This window comes from Panicum hallii, chromosome 4, assembly GCF_002211085.1.
Source record: "Panicum hallii strain FIL2 chromosome 4, PHallii_v3.1, whole genome shotgun sequence".
Lineage (NCBI taxonomy): Eukaryota > Viridiplantae > Streptophyta > Magnoliopsida > Poales > Poaceae > Panicum > Panicum hallii.
The window spans coordinates 35,857,199-35,875,787 of record NC_038045.1 but is presented as its reverse complement, the minus strand read 5'-3'; the positions used below and the strand labels follow the sequence as shown (position 1 = coordinate 35,875,787).

The following is an 18,589-nucleotide window of genomic DNA, read 5'->3' as shown; positions in this document are numbered from 1 at the left end:
AGTTCAGACGCCCTTTGGGAATACAGCAGTGCAAAATTCTTTGCTTTGACGGCGATTGAAGGCCTAAGTAATGTGCGCAAGCATCAGTCCAAATGAAGAATTATAGGCCTTTCACGGAGAGCGAGTGCAGGGCATTCTGGACATAGGATCTGAAGCATCTTCAGGCAAAACTAAGAGACCACCCACGTAACTTCACATCTTCAAGCAAATTTATATCGTACCATGTTCATAAAATGTGATAAAACTCATCAAAGTATAAAGAATTGATGAGACATATCTAGATAACTAGCACAATTGGAACATACTTTATGGAGTTGACAAGGTGGATCCAAGCCTACATGTTAATGTATACATTCTTTTCCATGAAAAGTGTTAAAGGGATGTTCAATAGAAAATACAAATTATAAAACTTCTTATGAGGAACAAATTGCCTCCACGGGTTTCAAAATAACGCAAATAAAACATTACTTATATTTTTTCAAATACAATTTAAATAGAAAGAAGAACATAAACAACGACCCTATTCCGCAGTTTCATCAAATGTGCTCAGAAATCCACCCAAGAAACCAGCACCGTTGCAGCTCCCACATAGGATTTCACGCTTTCCTCTGCAAGATAAAAGTTTTGTACAACCAGCTGGGTCAAACAAGCTGTTGAATCACAAATAATTGGCGGATTTGTTAAAGACATTTCTAGTGGACTATTCCTTGTGAGACAACTACTTCTGTTATACCTGCAAAGCCAGCACAAAGCTCCAGCTTTAAATCGGCCATTAAAATGGTCAGCAGAATTCACCCCACTTCCCTCACATTGGGTGCACACGATTGCTCCTGTCAATTTGCAAATAAACATTTACACATAAAAAATAATACAGAGCTGGAAAGAGCTATTGGAAATGGATGCATAGTGTCCACATTAAAAGCAAGTCTTAATCCGCTACAAAACTATGATGCTTTAAAAATGAACAAACAGTGCTCCTAAAAATCAGTGTTTACAAAGTTATGAGTCAAGAACAAGGCCTTCTGTCTGAACCACTTCTGGAGACTTGGATGTACCAATAACTTGGGATTCTGAATTATTATTTTCAAGCTTGCAAAATGAAGTTTCTTTCAAACAGCTAAGATATTATGCAAGATGAATTTACTCACTTTGGTAATATTATGCCAGAGAAATTATTTATTTTCACAGTTGAATTTCTCATGTACGGGAGGGTACGGTAGCTGTATGAAGTATGCTAACTTCACAGATTAAGAAGTATCACATATTTAAATTAGGAAGAAACAAGGTATACAATTACAGACTGCTCAGGTGTAATGTAGTGACTCTGATTAGTATGTTATTGAGTTTAGAGCATATTTGTGCTAAAGGATATTCACATATTCAAGATGGTGAAATAGTGAAAAAATTACACTAGTAAGGTGTATAAGTGTTACACCAGTAACAAATAAATAATCACCATTTGATTAACACCAGACAGAATCTTACTGCCCTGGGAAGGTAAAACATGGATGTTGTATCAAGAAACCCAATACTCAAAGAGTCCAAACTGAATGAGGAAAGCATCAGCGGAGTTTGTAGCTAGTTTTATCCAGTTTTACTTCCTTTATATTGAATTTTTCAAAGTAAGGAGCTCGAAATTATTCAAGTAAGGAGGTACATGACCTTTAGGTATTGCATACTGTATCCCTACATAACTCGAAAACATTTAATTGCAATTAGAAAAAAAAAGCTTTCCTTAGTAAGATAAGAACTTCTCACCATTTCCTTCGCAGTCCTGGCAAAGAATGCTGTTTACCTTCTGAGGCTTTTTAGCAGACTGGTCATTTTCTGTGGCCTGTTTAGATGAAAACTTTGAAACTTGAGGGAAAAAACAGTAAAAAAGGATAAAGTACTATCTACAAAAGAACTTCCTACCCCAAACAGGTCTCTACTTTTTTTTCTTGAACATGTCATTGCATTAAGAAGAAGAATAACTAGTTTGTTTACAACATCCACCACACATTGGAGTGCATGTGCACCCAGCCCCTTGAGTTTTAAAAAACTCGGCCTGTGGGGGAAAGAAACCCCTGAGCATTGAATAAGAGAAGACATCTCACGCAGGCCAAGAAAACCCCCGAACCCCTGCCCCACCCTTACATAGGGGCGCCATTACCCGAGTGAGTGCGGGCCGGGACCTTCCTTTATGCTTTGGCGTGGTGGCAGTCAAGAGGATTTTTTAAACTCCAGGCTGAAATTTGCTCCCACAGGGAGTCGAACTCGGGACCTGAGGAACCAAGTTAGCTAGAGACCCATTCGCAGGGGCGGAGCCAGCAGATGAAGCCATCGAGGTCAGCTCTCTATCACAACGTTGTCAGCTCCACATATGAGCAGTGCAAAACAGTGATTGCTCATTTGTTTTGCACAATATCATTGATGTCAGCTGACATCAATCAATACACGGCTCCGCCCCTGCCCATTCGCCCCCTTGAGTTTTACGTCACGCCATAGAAACAGTTCTCTACTTCTCATATTCTAGGAGAGTAGGAAACTAAACTTTAAAAGATAACTAATCCAGATTTCTTGTCTCATGTAACAGAGAAGAAATATCGTAAACATAGATGGCCTATGTTTATCTCATTCGTTTAAGCACTGTTTCTCATTAAACATTACCTATCCATTTGGCTCAACATACAGGGAACGTAAGTTTCCTGGATTGATTATGTAGCCTGTACAATTAAACTAAAGAAACTTATACATCTAGAAGGGATTATCTCTATCACATATAATTCAAATTACTAGTTGCTTGAAAGTTTGATCATCATGGGCTTTCAGGATCCTCAGGGGTCAGGGCAACTTTACAAGACATGATGCCAGTACATTTCTAGTCAGAAAAAATGATGTTCGGACACCAGAAACTTTCAAACCGCAATTTAAACCATTGCTTTTAATCTACTTTATTGATAAATCTCATTAAAATTATATATAATCTTGCTAGCATATAAATCCCATTAATTATAGGATGGACAAATTATATTGTGCACACCTCACGAGGAGACCTTTTCTTTTACTAGAGAGGGTTGTGGTTTTACTATTTCAGTTTTTTGTTGGAAACCTACCACCTACCGAGTGGTTTCTCAGGCACAACCGTGGGGTTTGCCTGCTTAGGAGAAGATAAACACACTAACACCTTTGAGGTTTACTGCTCTAGGGTTCCGACTGGATGCCGGTACCTGCTGTGTGCTTTCATTTAAATAGAGGTCCCAATGGGACAAGATACAGTAAAGGAGGTACTGGGTACAAGGCCCGGCGCAAGTTCCAAGCAAAAGTAGCCTTGGTGCATGGGCTGCATGCAAGCAGTAAATGAAGCGTGCGGCTACCTAGGACTAGAGGATTTGATCTAGATCCTGCCTACACAAGGGTTAAAACCCCAATAATTCTCCTCCTAAGCCTTGTGTGCCTTGCTTGAGGGTACTTGGACCATCCTGATCCTGGATCGCAGCTCCTGAAACTTCACTCGCCCGAGTGCCTTCGTCAGGATGTCAGCGAGCTGGTCCTTGGTGTTGATGTAGTCGACGTCGATGAGTCATTTCTCAATGCAGTCGCGAATGAAGTGGTACCTCAACTCGATGTGCTTGCTCTGCTCGTGAAAGAAGGGATTCTTGCTCAGTGCCAGTGCCGACTTGCTGTCCATCATGAGTTCCATGCACTCGACCTTCCTTCCAATGAGTTCACCGAGTAGTCGCGCGAGCCAGACTACTTGGGTTGCTACTGCAATAGCTGCAACGTACTCTGCCTCGCATGATGACAGAGCCACCACTTGTTGCTTGAGTGATTGCCAACTCACCGGGCACTTCCTAAGGTAGAAGAGGCTGTCACTGGTGCTCTTGCGGTTGTCGACGTCGCCAGCATAGTCGCTGTCGCTGTAGCCAGTCAACCGAGTTGTTTCGGTCAACTTCTCGTAGCATAGGCGGTAGTCGAGCGTGCCATTGATGTAGCGGAGGATGCGCTTCCGCCTTCATGTGCTCTTCAGTCGGTCTCTCCATAAAACGACTCGCAAATCCAACCGCAAAGGCCAGATCTAGTCGCGTGTGGAGGAGATACCGTAGGCTTCCGACTAGTCGCCGGTACTCGGTGGAGTCGACTTCCGGAGCGGTGCTATGGCGGTTCAGTTGCAGCCTTTCCTCCATGGGCGTCTGGGCAGAGTGGCAACCCTCCATCCCGCCAATCTTCACGACTTGGGCGGCGTACTGTGCTTGGCTCACAGTGATGTGCCCGCCCTCTTGATGCACTTCTATGCCAAGGTAGAAAGAGAGAAGCCCGAGATCACTCATCTGAAACTGGCCCTTCATCTCCTTCTTGAACTTGTCGATGGCCTGTTCAGATGATCCGGTGATCACCAAGTCGTCGACGTAGACCCCGACTAGTAGTGGCTCCCCGTGCTTGCCACCACTCCGCCTGTAGATGGCATGCTCATGCGCGCTCTGCTTGAAGTCGAGTGCCTTGAGCGTTGAGTTGAGCTTCGCGTTCCAGGCCCGCGGCGCCTGTCATAAGCCGTAGAGGGCCTTACGCAATCGCAGCACCTTCCCTTCCTCCCCTGGGACGACGAACCCGGGGGGCTGCTTGACGTAGACCTCCTTCTTCAGATCTCCATTTAGGAAGGCTGATTTGACGTCCATGTGGTGGACAGTCCAGCCCTCCTGGGCTGCAAGAGCCAAAAGCACTCGCACCGACTCCATGCGAGCCACAGGCGTGTATGCTTCATCAAAGTCAACGCCGGCTTGCTGAACAAAGCCGCATGCCACCAGTCGCGCCTTGTGCTTAATGACTTTGCCCGCCTCGTCATGCTTCAGCTTGAACACCCATTTTAGCCCAATGGCCTGGTGCCCAGCTGGGAGTTTAACCAATTTCCAAGTCTTATTGCGCTCAACCGAGTCGATTTCATCGCGCATTGCTACCCTCCAGGCTTCCTCCCGCTCCACCTCAGTAAAGGAGCATGGCTCTCCCGTGCTGGTGAGCATCAACTCCGCCTCCTCGAGTTCCACTTGCTCAAGGCTTGGGTGCGGCTCACTGAGCAAGTCTTCCATTGTGCGATAGCGCAATGGGGCATCGTCGTGGTCATTGTCGAGGCACGAGTCGTGGCTGTCGTAAGTCAACGAAGAACTTGGTGCAGCGCTCGCGAGTGGATCAGCACTTGGAGCAGCCCCTCGAGTACTTGGAGTACCCGCCCGAGTATGTGGTGCGGCCTCTCGAGTGCTTGGAGTACCTGCACGTGCACTCGGAGTGGCTTCACGAGTACTTGGGGTATCCGCCTGAGCACTTGGATGGGCCACATGACTACTCGGACTGCCCTCACGGGCACTCGGAGTCGTATCCGCGAGAGTGCTGGGAATCGGGGCAGCAGTCGGGGGAGTCACCTCTCCCCCAGAAGTACTCGATATAGAGTCTGTAGTACTCGAGGACATACCAGGGGAAGTCGGAGAAGCACTCGATGGGGTAGCTGACTCCTCTATAGCCACCATAGCTTCTACCTGGTACTCGACGATGAAGTCGGAGTTGTGCCTGACATCACCAGCTTCCTCCTGTGACAAGTTCCAGTCGTGGTCTTCATCAAACACTACGTCGCGCGATGTGCGCACACGCTGTGTTACCGGGTCCAACACCCGGTAGGCCTTGACTCCTTCCTCGTAGCCAAGATGCCTGGGGTCGACCGGTCTTCAAGCTTGCCGTGATGCCCGAGTTCTTTTATGTATGCCAAGCACCCGAAGGTGCGTAGGAACTGGACCGCCGACTTGCTTCCATGCCATGCCTCATATGGTGTCTTGTCGGAGAGGGCCTAGGTGGTTGAGCGGTTGAGGAGGAACACAGCCGTGCTCACCGCCTCTGCCCAGTAGATGGCCGGCATGCCCCTCTGCTTTAGCAGGGCACGCGCCATTGCCACCACCGACTGGTTGCGCCGCTCCACCACGCCATTCTGCTACGGCATGTGAGGCATCGAGTGGTGCCGCTCCACACCCTGGCCAGCAAAGTACTCGATGAAGGACGCCAACGTGAACTCGCCGCCGTTGTCGATGCGGAACACCTTCAGCTTCCTCCCGCACTTGTTCTCTGCAGCCGCCTGGATCTTCTTAATGGACTCCGGCACACCGCTCTTGTCTACGAGGAAAGTAGTCCACATATACCTTGTGGCATCATCCACCAGTATCAGGATGTAGCGCCGGCCTCTCGGAGTTGCCGGCGTGATGGGACCGCACAAGTCGCCGTGTACTAGCTCGAGTGGCTTGTCTGCCCTGTACTTCGCCTGCTTAGGGAAGGGGGTGCATCCGTGCTTGGTGGTGACGCAGACGTCACACAGCTACTCAATGTGAGCCAGTTGCGGCAGCCTGCGCACCATGCTCCTCCGCCCCATCCACTGGAGAGCGCCGAAGTTGACGTGCCTGAACCGGTCGTGCCACCTCTAGGCATCATCACCATGGCGCACAGTGAGACAGAACGGTCTTGCAACCTCCAGTTGCAGCACGTATAGCCTATTCCCGCTGCAGGGAACCCTTGCGAGTAGTCGGCTCTCGCGATCATGAATCTGCAAGACTCCATCTTTAATGTGGATCTTGGAACTGCTCTCGTCGAGTTGCCCAACTGAGATGATGGAGTTGCACGGCTTTGGGATGTAGTAGACCCCGTCCAGGGCCTTGTGCTCCCCGTTCCTCCCGGAGAAGATGACGGTGCCACAGCCATGGATGGCCACGACTGACCCATCACCGAACTTGACCAAGTCCCGCATGGCCCGATCGAGGTGGGAGAAGACGTCGTTGCGCCCTGTCATATGGTTGATGGCCCCTGTGTCCAGGTACCACCCTTCCATCACCTCATCTTCCCCACCCTTTCCAAGGTAGGCTTGAGCCCGAGGCTCTTCGATGCAGGTAGTCGTAGCAGCCGTCGTCGCAGGCAGGGGAGTAGACTCGCAGTCGACTCCGTGGTCGCCCGAGTACTCAACAGCTGCCTTGTTGACCTTCCCGACTACTTCCTTGGTCTCCTGCATAGAAAACAACTCGGTTTGCTGCTCCTCCGAGTGGTTTTCCACACTGACCTGTGCCATAAAGAGGCACGCCTCTTCTTCCGCTTGGGCCAGGTGCACTTGCACCTTCTTGGGCTGCTTGCACTTACGTGCCCAGTGGCCAGCATGGCCACAGTTGTGGCAGGTGTCGTCGCGCGATGGCTTTCTCGCCTCACCGCCTTCAACTGCTTTCTTCTTTGGAGCCGGCGGGCGCCGCCGCTGGCTCCTGCTGCCTTCAGTCCTGGACGAGCCCTCGCCCGACTCGCAATCTCGCCGACGCAGCGCATCTGCATACAGCAGTTTGCCCGAGTCGCGAGATGAGTCGGCGTGATCCATGCGGTCCTCCTACGCCTTCAAACGCCCGGTCACCTCCTTTAGAGAGAGGGAGGAGATGTCCAGCAACATCTCGATTGACGTCACCAGGTGGTCGAACCGAGGTGGCACCGACCGAAGGAGCTTCTCGACTACTCGCTGCTCCTCCATCTCCTCACCCAGTTCCTCCAGATTGATGACGAGGTTGGACAGACGCAAAGCGAAGTCATCCACCTTCTCGCCACTGCGACAGGTCATGGTTCCAAACTCCCTCCGCAGCTGTTGGGCCTTGCCCTTCTGGACCTTATCATTGCCAACACACATCGTCTTGATGGCGTCCCAAGCATATGCAGCCGACTGCTTCTTGGCCACCCGCAGCACCATCTCTGGCGGCACTGAGAGGATAAGGACCTCTCTGGCCATGCAGTCCTCCTGGAGGTCGCAGTCGCCATACTCGATGGCGTCCCAAAGGTTGCGGGCTTGGAGCATTACTTTCGTGACTAGGCTCCAGTGGGTGTAGTTGGATCTCGTCAGCGTCGGGTACTTTGCGCCACCCGACTCCTTCACCACCCTCTGAACGGCTGGCCAGTCCCCATCCCGGTAGTGCCGCCCATGCGGGGAAGGGGAGGGACGCCCCCGGTGGTGATGCGGGGTTACAGAGTCACTCGACGATGACCCCCCTCATCTTTCTCACCGACCGGCTTCTTCTCCTTCTTCACCTGCCGCCTTGAGTCTTTTGGCTGCTGGTCCTTGGGCGTCAGATCCTCCTTCCCGTGGAGACCCTCTTGGCCCTAGACCGGCTTCTTGCTCTCCCTCGAGCTATGCCTAGACACAACGGGCTTTGTGGATGGAGACATTGATCCAACGGATACTGAACCTAGGCTTTGATACCAATTGTTGGAAACCTACCACCTACCGAGTGGTTTCTCAGGTGGGGTTTGCCTGCTCTAGGAGAAGATAAACACACTCACACCTTTGAGATTTACTGCTCTAGGGTTCCGATTGGATGCCGGTACCTGCCCTGTGCTTTCATTTAAATAGAGGTACTAAGGGAACAAGATACAGTAAAGGAGGCGCTGGGTATAAAGCCCGGCGCAAGGCGCAAGTTCCAAGCAAAAGTAGCCTTGGTGCATAAGCTGCATGCAAGCAGTGCAGCTACCTAGGACTACTAGAGGATTTGATTAGATCCTGCCTACACAAGGGTTAAAACCCCAACATTTTTAGCATCTTTGCACCATATTCCAATTCTGTGTAAGCTTCCAGTATATAAATGTAGCAATTAGTCGTGCTATTGTACTTCATCACAACATAAGGGCACCAACCGAATTCTAGTGAAGAACCACATAATTCAGCGTCTCGTACTCGAGCACTGCATATTTGGAAACAAAACTGAACGAATACAGCAAGCTGCCCCCAATTCTCTCCGTACGTCTTATGCTAACTATGAAGGAACGAGCAAACAACTCAGGAGCACATACGGCCAAAAGAAAAGGAGGAAGAATTTCTCGTTCCAGTTCTCTCTTGCATCACAATTTCTAGAAATGTTAGCATCAATAACCCAGAACGCCAAGAGCAGAAGAAGTGAACAATGAACATCTTCCCGGGAGGCGAGAATGGCAAGGAGGTTACTTACCTTGGTCTTGACGGCCAGGGACTTGCAACGGCGGGAGACGGGCCGGAGCGAGATAAGCGCAGGAGGCGATGCTTTGAGGGCTGGAGGGCAAGGAGCAGTGGCTGCGAGGCTCGCCGTAGCAGCCATGGAGAGCAGCGGCGGCGTACGAGGAGGAAGCGGGAGAGTGAGAGGGAGGAGAGACCGACGGCCAGCGAGAGCGGGGAGCAGGCCAATTCTCAGCGATAAGAAGATCAGATTCAGAAGAGAGACGATACAGTTCTGTTTGCAAATAGACACCTGGCAAAATGGCGATTTGCAACGCTGTAGTTGCTTGCAAGTTGCAACATTACAATCTGCCAACATTTCATTTTTTTTAAACGGATCTGCCAACATTTCTCTTTCCCCTTCTAATAAGAGTAAAATACTCGACGGGTCCTTATTTTTATTCGTAAGCAAGCATATACTAATTACTTATATAGTAACATGTTTAGAGACTTAACTCTACAAATTAATAGTTCAGGAACCTAGGTGAGTGATCAAACTCTATGCCAAGAGGTACAGTGTATATGTCATTCTACTCCATCTGGTTCAAAAGTATATGCCATTTTAAGATTCCTTTAAACTTTAACTGTTAACTAGTTAAGATGTACATGCCACGTGCACATGTTTTAAAAATATAATAAGGAAAAAGTATATATTTATAGTAAATTAATAAATATTGAACGTTTTAAGTTAATAACAAGAAAACTTTTCTTACGCCTCTTCATACATTTCACCGATTAAGTAGAAGTTTTATATTTAATTGTACCAGATAATATTTGAATCAATCGTTTCTGAACAATATTTGTGAGTGAATCATTATTCTCAAATTTAGAATTAAGAAAAAAATAAAAAATCATTTGATGATATGATACATACAGTATCACAAAACCCCACAAACAACACTTGAATATATGTCATGGTAAATACAACAACAAATGAAAAAAATACAATTGAAAGGATATCATACAAATCAATTGACCAGTTGATACCCAGTCTCTTGCATGATCATTTTTACAATTGAACAAACAATTGAGCATCATTAATCATTGTAAATGCAACGAATGAAAAGAAAACATGTAAGTGAAAGTATATTGCAGAACAAATCAATTAATTAATCGATAGAACAACTCTTTGCGCCATCAATTTTTCATTAGGAGGTTCTTGATGGCCAGCACATAACTTTTTTAATTAAAAAAACTAGACAAACTAAATTATCATAGATGATAACTGATACCACATGTAAAACAATTCAACTAAAAACGATTTTACAAATGCATACATAGCTAGTACCTGTGTCTAGATTGGTTTCGGAGGCAGGCTCTCCTAATACCTATGGATGCATGTCGCCGAGATGGAGAGATGCCGGAACAAGTATATAGGCTCAATAATGTTAAAGAACTAATTGTAGAAGGAATTGATTGTATAAATTGTCGATCCATTCCTTAATTTCAGTGCACATTTTTTTTGAAACAATAGGTACATATGGCATATATCTATAAAACAAGGAAAGTAATCTGAGCAGTATCAATCATTGATGGCACAAATCAGTAACTCAATCCTTGATTTCAACCCACTAACTTTTAGAAATTTTTGGTGCATATGACATACATCTACAAAACAAAGAAACTAATCCAGGCAGATATCAATCCTTAATTTCATAGATCACTAATCTAATCCCTTATTTCAGCCCATTGATTTTGAAAATCTTTGGTGCATATGGCATGCATCTAAAAGTAATTCGGGTAGGTATCAATCCACGCTATTTATAACTGATAATGGAAAGTGTACCGTTGCATTGACAAATAAATAAAATAAATGGAAAGTAGAAGGATTGTACACGCGGTTAGAGCCGGTGCAAAGAAAAAATAGGACTACTCAAAATGATCACTGATTGTCATTATTTCCTTTATTATCATGATGTACATGGAGAGAAAACAAATCACATGAAAGAAAACAAATCACGGCGCATATGAAAAGATATCAGCACATGATGGGCGGGGACATATGATTTTGATGTTTCTATTGAAAAGCTAAATCTTTTTTCACTAGTCCATCCATCGTACCTAACATCTCCTTAAGCACCCTCCAATCAAGTTTCCACATTCTTTACGTTGACGCCAATCAAGCATTTTTGGACTCCAATCAATTTTCCTCTTTCTTTCTACGTATGTCAATCAATCATTGATTTTAATTTTTATAGTATATAGATATAATTTATTTGAAAAGATTGACAATATAAGATTAATGTCACAATTCACCCAGAAAATTACTTTCAATGTATTTAACTATCGTCATCGGAAACTCATATTCTTACATAAATTATTGATCAAAATTTCAAGACCATGTTGACATCCTTGACGACATAAATTTGAATTAGATGGAGCACTTCTTATCGGAAAAGCTAGTTCACTCATGGCCAAGAACAAGCATCATGTGGAGCAGCAATGCTAATTTATCAGTCCGGAGCTGAAGCTTGCTTCATTGTCAAAAGAGGGGTAATGGCTTAGCCACCACATGAACCCCTCAGCTACTACCAGAAGGAATCTTCCGTTGACTCGTTAAACAAAACAAGTTGTATGCCTCTGGCAAGATTTGTCGGATGCACAGGCACAAGAAGCATTAACTTCATATGCTTCTGCATCCCTGATCATTCAGTGAACAATCCTGCCCTCAAGAGTAAACTGACCAAGCTAGCAACAAGCAGATTACCAAGATGCAATTGTGCTCATCAACCTTACAAGCTTCCAAGATACGTGCCAACCCAGCAAAGGAGAATCAAATAATCAATTGCCATCACTAAGCAGCCCAAGTAGGAAGTAGCTCAACATGCGTCTAGTCACAGAAGTCAATTGTAACCTCACAGCATCGAGCAACAGTTACCACGGTTCAGGACACATTACAGAATCTTTAATATTACAGGCTGCAGACATTCTCAACCACCAGCTTGACTAGGTTTTCCTCTCCGGACCAACTAAAGCCCAAATGCATCGCCCAACTGCTTTGTCTTGATGATCTAGTAGTTATCTTCATTCCTACCACGCGGAGCAGGGCGTCGGTCACCTCTACCCTCACTGGGGTATGGACCACCTCCTGGTCTGTAACCATGCCCACGCCCCCGGCCAGCCTCCATACTGTTGGGTCTCCCTCGGCTTGCATATGGATCACCAGCATAGTCTTCTGGTCGACCCCTGCCAGTGAAGGAACTCTTCATCAGCCTGTTCCGTGGAGGGGTGCGGCTTCTGTCACGCAGATCATTCCCCCAGTTAGCCCGAGGAGACCCTGAGCGACGCCTACTTCTGTCAAGATAATCATCGTGCGGGCGCTCCCTCCGGCCGTAGTCATCAGTGTCAGACCACTCAAACTTTGCACGGTCCCTCAGGTCACGCTCACCACGGAAGCCCATTCTTTCCTTAGGTGATGGATCTGTGAACCGTACTGGGCGTTCCGGAGGGGATCGAGCTGCATATCCCCTAGGATCACCCACACCCCAGCCTTGAGGTGGTGATCTGTACCTGGACATCTCTCTTGGGGGGGCTCGATCACCAGGTGGACCAACCATCCTTGGAGGCCCTCGTGGAGGACTAGGGTAACCCCTTGGAGGGCTGCGCCTAGGTTCATATGCTTCACGTGCTGAATAGCGGAACTTGTTGCAGTTGTTACAGTGAGTGCGCCGAGCAAAATTGAGATTTCCACAACTGACACGAAAAGCAAGAAGAAAAATTAGAAAATCAAGATAAAGTAACTAAGAATGCATACTATCATGGTAACAGGCCAACTTACTTTGGATTCTGGCATATCCAATCACCTTCTCTTGGTGACAAATTTGGATCATTCCTGTGAACATATTCTCCATCAATATTAATGAAATCTTTTCCAGGAGGAGCACCAAAGCCTCTCCCGTAAGATCTGCCTCCTCTTCCGTATGGCGGAGAACCCTCTCGGAACCTCGCACTTCCTCTACCACCCCCTTGATAACCATGGGTGTAACGTGGACCAACAGCATCATCAAATTTGCTAGCTTCTGGTCTGCGTGGGCGTGGTGGTGAAGGGCCTCTGTGCATTCCATATCCTGAAAAGGAAGTATAAAGAATTCCAATAAGCACTAAAGGACAAGTAATTAACATTCAGTAAGGAATGCTTACACTAGCCACATGGAACTGAAATAGGCAACCACTTCATGAGAACTACTTTCAGAAAAGCCAAATGTCGAAAGCAGTCATAACAAAGGCCCACATTTCTGAGAAGGAAATACCATTGCAACTGCAGGTCAACTGTAAATGAAACTAGCAGCCTTCCGGTGCTTCAAAATGTAGTTAATAGCTACATGTCCAAAGAGTGGAGTTGCATGTTGCTAAGAAAATCTTAGTTCCTTTATTAGCCAATAAGATACCATTATTCCATGCAAGTACCTCTCAAACATCTGTCAAGGCAATAACTATGTGACACATAGACCACTGCAGCAGTTTGTTGATGCTATCTTAAATATTAGAATCAAGCATGTAGGTGCAATGACCAAATGCTTCTCATTCCACATGATTGCAAAAGATTCTGCAACTATCAAGCATCACAAAGCTGCCCATTGACCTGTAGAAGAGTTCCAATTTCAACAGGAAGAGGTCAACCAGCAGGCATCCTATGTCGCTGTGAATGCTACCAATATTCCTTACCAGTAACTTTGTTGTTTCTGTTTCTCAACCATAAAAGGAACTTCAACTTATAACTGAGACAGCTCCAATATTGATGCTATATGAACATTCCTTGAGGCTTCAGTCACGAAGATGTGAGCATACCCGACAATTCTCTTGCAAAAAAGGTCTCTGCAGCAGCCAGTTACTTTCTTATCCCAACATAATTCCAACCTCTTAAGGCTCTAACTTGTCCGAAAGATTGGCAAGCAAAGTGGCAATCCTATGTCTAACATGTACCCAATGACTTGGCTCATTGTGTGGAGGACACAAAATACCAAAAACTCAAAGGGCGTTTTTGTCAGTTTTGGATTCATATTATAAGAAACTATATCCAAGTTCCAAATTAATGCCATCAAACTCAGGCTTTTTAAATCTTTGATAAACCCCTAAACAAGCACTTGAACTGTGGCTTCCTGAATTTCTTTGCCATGATCTCAACAGCTTGAAGGTTCAAATATTGATGATGGTAAGGACCAGCTGACTATGTTCTCAAAGTTTCTAGGTATCCATGTTCAAAGCTAATTCCAAACATCATAGCTCTTAGGCAGTACCTAACACTAGCATGCGCAGGCTGTGTTACTACAACCACATGTCCAGCTAATCCCTTCATTCCTTGTTATCTCAACACTTCAAACTTTTTCAGAGTCCACCATACTGCACATGAAAATGTGACTGCCTTCACAATATTTGTGTCAGCAAGGCAGAATAGTTCCACATTACTATGCCAGCAACTAAAACAAACCATCAGGCAGAACTAAGCATCAACAATAATGTCCCATCTTGAAAAAGGAAAGGCATCTGGTATAGTCAAGCTGGAAAATGTTCCAGTAGAACAGCAAACTGTATACTTCATTTGATATTTACTGGAGCTTGCAGTGCTTGGTCATTACACTGGACATCCAAGCCAGCAAAATATTAGAAGATATTTACAATTTCTCAAGCATATGAGGTGGTTTCAGACACTCACGCTGTGTGCAACATTTTCCTAGATTATGGTTCTTTAATAATGACATATTATTGCCTTATATGAAATAACTATTTGGCAGTTATAGCTGACAAGATACTGCTCGAACTCAGAAGGAATAATGTGAAACATGATGAAACCAATGGTACCACAAGGCATCTCACTTGGTGAATGAAGGAACTCGAAAAAATAAGGATGAACTGAACTAGTAGTAATTCATAATACAAATTTTGAATAACCAGTGAAATGATCATAATGATAACACACTATTAGTAAGGTCTTAACTGTACTCCACACTTCCTCAAACACCAGATCTTGCATACTAGAATTTGAAGGTAATAATCAATTTGTTTAGTCAACTATTAAAAGAATACAGTTCTAAATTGATAAAATCAAACAGAATAGAAAAGAAGTAAAACAAGGGTTCAGTGCTTGAGCCATGCACATTGCACAACACATCAGCACCTAGGAATCACAGATAAAATAAGGATAACAACATATCATGCAACAGTGGTAGAAACAAAGCTTGACATCCTTAATGTGAAAAATTTACCCAGCCATCATGGTAATTTCCTATTAACTCTAGCAGGCATCGCAAATTGTAGAAGTATCATGCAGGCAAGAAATTTATTAAAAATTTACTCAGATGGCACTTGATACATGCTCACTTGCAATAACAACCTCAAATGTATAAATTGCTCAGTGAAACTACTATCATCTATGTCATTTTTTGCTTATGGTCCTATCATGCATGCAGCCAATCTTTCCAACTTTCAACTACTAATGCACACAAAAGCATTTGGATTTATCAAATATAAGTTCATATTAGTACTTTCCTATAGATAGAAAGAATTTTTTATGTCACTTGATTTTCAATATGTTCAACACATGAAGAGAGGTAATAGCAAGTATTGTGTATTGTAAACTTTGCAATCAAAATTTCCAATATGTTCAACACATGAACAAAAAGAGCAAGTAATGTGCATTGTAAGCAATCAAAATGACAGTACAGGTACCAGAACAAAAATCATCTCTGGACAAAAAACGTATATTTGAGCAGTTATGTAACTTTAAACCTCCCCACCACCATTGCACAACTTTCATTCAATCAAATCTTAACATAATGCAGAAGCCTTATACAAATGAAAGGTGCTGCTACTGAAAATGCCATGGCATAAGTAGGTAGCAATAAATATTTGTATAGCCTAATAATTCGTCCACAAATATCACCGTGCAAATACCCCCCCCCCCCAACTCAAGGTAATCACCAACATCACGCAGAGCGCCTACATTAATCAAAATCGTCTAAGCAACAAAATAAAGGAAACACTGGCGTGCGAATCCAGCAACACGGTACAAAGGAAATCCATACCATCCACGCGCGATCCAAAGAACATATAGATCGACTAGATAGGTTCGCACTTCGCATGATTTATATAAAGAACATTAGAAGAAAACAGGAAGATTCAAGGGTTTCCAACAGACCTGGCTGCTCGTTGTGGAAGCGCGGGTGCCGCGGAGGCTGGAACCGGGGCGGGGGGCTGAAGCGGCGGCGCTGGGGCGGGGGGCTCCCAGGACGCCGCCTCTCCGGCGGCGGCGGCGAACGGCGCCTCTCCCAGCCTCGGAGGCGCGGCGGCGAGAATTCCCGCCGGTGCCGCGGGGGCGAGGCCCCGCGGGCGCGGTAGCTGCCGCCGCCCCCGGGCGAGGGCGAGCGGGCCGCGCGGGCGGCGGGAGAGGGTGGGGACGACCCGCCGCCGTTCTCCTGCGGCGAGAGCGGCTTGACAACGAGGCTGCTGAGCGGGGCCCGCGCGGGCTGCGGCGGCGCAGGGGCGGGAGAGGGCGCGGGGGCGGGGGCGGGGTCGGCCTCGGGCTCGGGCTCCGGCGTACTCCGCGGCGGCGTGATGTCCTCGTACTCGTCCTCATCATCGTCGTCGTCGACGTCGTCGCCCCTGCCGCGCGGCCTCATCTCGCTCCGGGTGTCGGTGGTGCGGCGGCGGCGGCGGCGCGTCTCTAGGGTTTGGAGGGTTGGGGAGATGACGAGATGGAGGCGAGGGAGGAGGGATTGCGCGTTGCGACTTGACCAAACCACGTCGGACCAAGTCAAGCCTCGGTTTCGGATGTCGAGACGTAGCTTTGAAGGTCGTGTGGTTGTGCCCTCTGTGCGGCTGTGCCCCACTGCCACCGGCAGAGTCGAAATTATATCGATTTATTTTGGATAAATTGGATAGATGCTACGGAAGTTTTTCGCATTTTGAAAAACGCCACGGAACTTTTGGGCCTTAGAAAAACGCCACGGAACTTTTACTCGACTTTGATGGACGCCACGGGATACGTTTCAGGGGTGTGTGGCCTACTGTCACTGGAGAGTATTTCCGTATTTCCAATCGTGCCCCTCCTCACCTCATACATGGCAGGATCTGATCCAAATCTAAAAAAACACACACACACGATGGAGCCTCTGTTCTTCCCCGAGCGGAACCCCTAGGTAGGCAGCCGCCGCCGCCGCCGAGGTGCGCACGCCGCCCCCCCCCCCCCTCCCCGAGCTGTGCACGCCGCCGCCCCTGTGCCTCTCCGTCGCCGGTAAGCCACCTCGCCCGCCCCTGTGCTCTCCAACGCCCCTCTGTCTGATGTTGGCTTGTCGGTTGCAGGGTCCAACGTGTGCCGCCGGCGTGGAGCACCATGGCTCGGTTGCAGCGAAGTCCTGGCCCTGTGTCCAGCGGAAGCAGCTGGGACGGGCAGCAACGGCAAACTTTCAGCAGCAATGATCCCCGTTTTCTCCCTTTGCTTGAATGTCCGCTGTGTGCTAAACGCATTATTCGATTGCAAAGCACGAAGCAAGACTCAGCTGGTGCTTATTTCTTCAAGTGCGAGGCCAATGTGCAGGGTGATCCTAGTTCCTGCTCATTCTTCAAGTGGGAGTTGGATTACAGGAGGTGGCTGCGATCAAGGCTGAGAGATGGTGGTACTGATGTGGTAGAGAAGGAAGAAGTGTTCAGTGTGGTCACGAGGGAATTAGCTGAAATGAAACAAGAGATTAGAATGTTGAATAGGAAATTAATTAGGCCATCTGTTGTCGTTGATAGAGTGTGTATTATGTATGTTTTGCTTGGATGTGTAATCGGCATGTTTGTATCACTGTTTGTCAAATGAATGAGATAAAACATTCTTGTTTTCAAATGGTGTTTAATCATGGATAGAAGGTGCAAATCGGCATGTATTTTGTGTAGGAATTATGTATTCCATATGTCCACAAAACACATAATCAACAAAAGGCGATGGAATAGCTTCAATTGTTGAGGTAGTCCGCCAGCTTTTTAACAACTCTCGCAGGTGGCGCACTTGATTCAGCTAGCGCTCTCTTTTCCTTGATTTTTTTGGAGTCTTTTTCTTCCTAGCCTTCTTCTGCTTGGGTGCCTTGTCCTGCGCCAAGGGTGCCTTTTCCTGCGCCAAGGGTGCCTTGTCCTGTGCCTTAGGAGCCTTCTTTCTAGCCTTCTTCTGCTTGGGAGCCTGCTTGGAAGTTGATGGTTCACTTGACTCAGCCTTACGCTTCCTCCTACATAACATTCAGTACACAAGTAAACATTCAGTACATAACATGGATTTGATGTGTAAGTCAGGAAACAAGTTTACCTTTGCTTTGGTTCTTCTTCTGAGTCACTGGAATTGTCGTCGTCATCAAACGATGAGTCACTTTTTTCTGCCAACTTGCATGTCTTCTCAAAGTGTCCGAAGCCGCCGCATCTTTTGCACTTCACAGTTCTCTTGCCTGGCTCAAGAAAGCCTTTATGCCTCTGCACTTTTGGCCTTCCAGCCGCTCTCTTTTGCTTTGGGGGATACAATTTGTACCCAAGATCAACAAAGTTCCATTGGGACCTATCCTTCAAATTGGGGACCCGACTAGCATATGCTGCCCTGAACTTCTCAACTGAATAATATGGATG

At 46.5% G+C, this 18,589-nt stretch overlaps 2 protein-coding genes across 2 annotated transcripts; both read right to left on the bottom strand.

Annotated features, from left to right (window-relative positions):
* Positions 1-309: 309 nt before the first annotated feature.
* Positions 310-9,218, bottom strand: LOC112889398. The gene is made up of 4 exons (XM_025956004.1): positions 8,976-9,218; positions 1,759-1,834; positions 734-830; positions 310-608 (listed from the first exon to the last, which is right to left on the bottom strand). Exons 1-4 carry the CDS (start codon positions 9,099-9,101, stop codon positions 521-523), a joined length of 387 nt encoding a protein of 128 aa, XP_025811789.1. The 5' UTR covers positions 9,102-9,218; the 3' UTR covers positions 310-520.
* Positions 9,219-11,762: 2,544 nt separating this feature from the next.
* LOC112889201 (proline-rich protein 2) lies at positions 11,763-16,759 on the bottom strand. The gene is made up of 3 exons (XM_025955707.1): positions 16,134-16,759; positions 12,777-13,065; positions 11,763-12,691 (listed from the first exon to the last, which is right to left on the bottom strand). Exons 1-3 carry the CDS (start codon positions 16,612-16,614, stop codon positions 12,010-12,012), a joined length of 1,452 nt encoding a protein of 483 aa, XP_025811492.1. The 5' UTR covers positions 16,615-16,759; the 3' UTR covers positions 11,763-12,009.
* Positions 16,760-18,589: the final 1,830 nt, after the last annotated feature.

Coding starts and splice junctions, on each gene's coding strand:
- LOC112889398 (XM_025956004.1), bottom strand. CDS start 9,101: ATGGCTGCTACGGCGAGCCTCGCAGCCACTGCTCCTTGCCCTCCAGCC. Junction 1,835..8,975: donor CCCTGGCCGTCAAGACCAAG/GTAAGTAACCTC, acceptor TCATCTAAACAG/GCCACAGAAAATGACCAGTC. Junction 609..733: donor GCTTTGTGCTGGCTTTGCAG/GTATAACAGAAG, acceptor TTTATCTTGCAG/AGGAAAGCGTGAAATCCTAT.
- LOC112889201 (XM_025955707.1), bottom strand. CDS start 16,614: ATGAGGCCGCGCGGCAGGGGCGACGACGTCGACGACGACGATGATGAG. Junction 13,066..16,133: donor CTTCCACAACGAGCAGCCAG/GTCTGTTGGAAA, acceptor CTTCCTTTTCAG/GATATGGAATGCACAGAGGC. Junction 12,692..12,776: donor TGGATATGCCAGAATCCAAA/GTAAGTTGGCCT, acceptor TTTTCGTGTCAG/TTGTGGAAATCTCAATTTTG.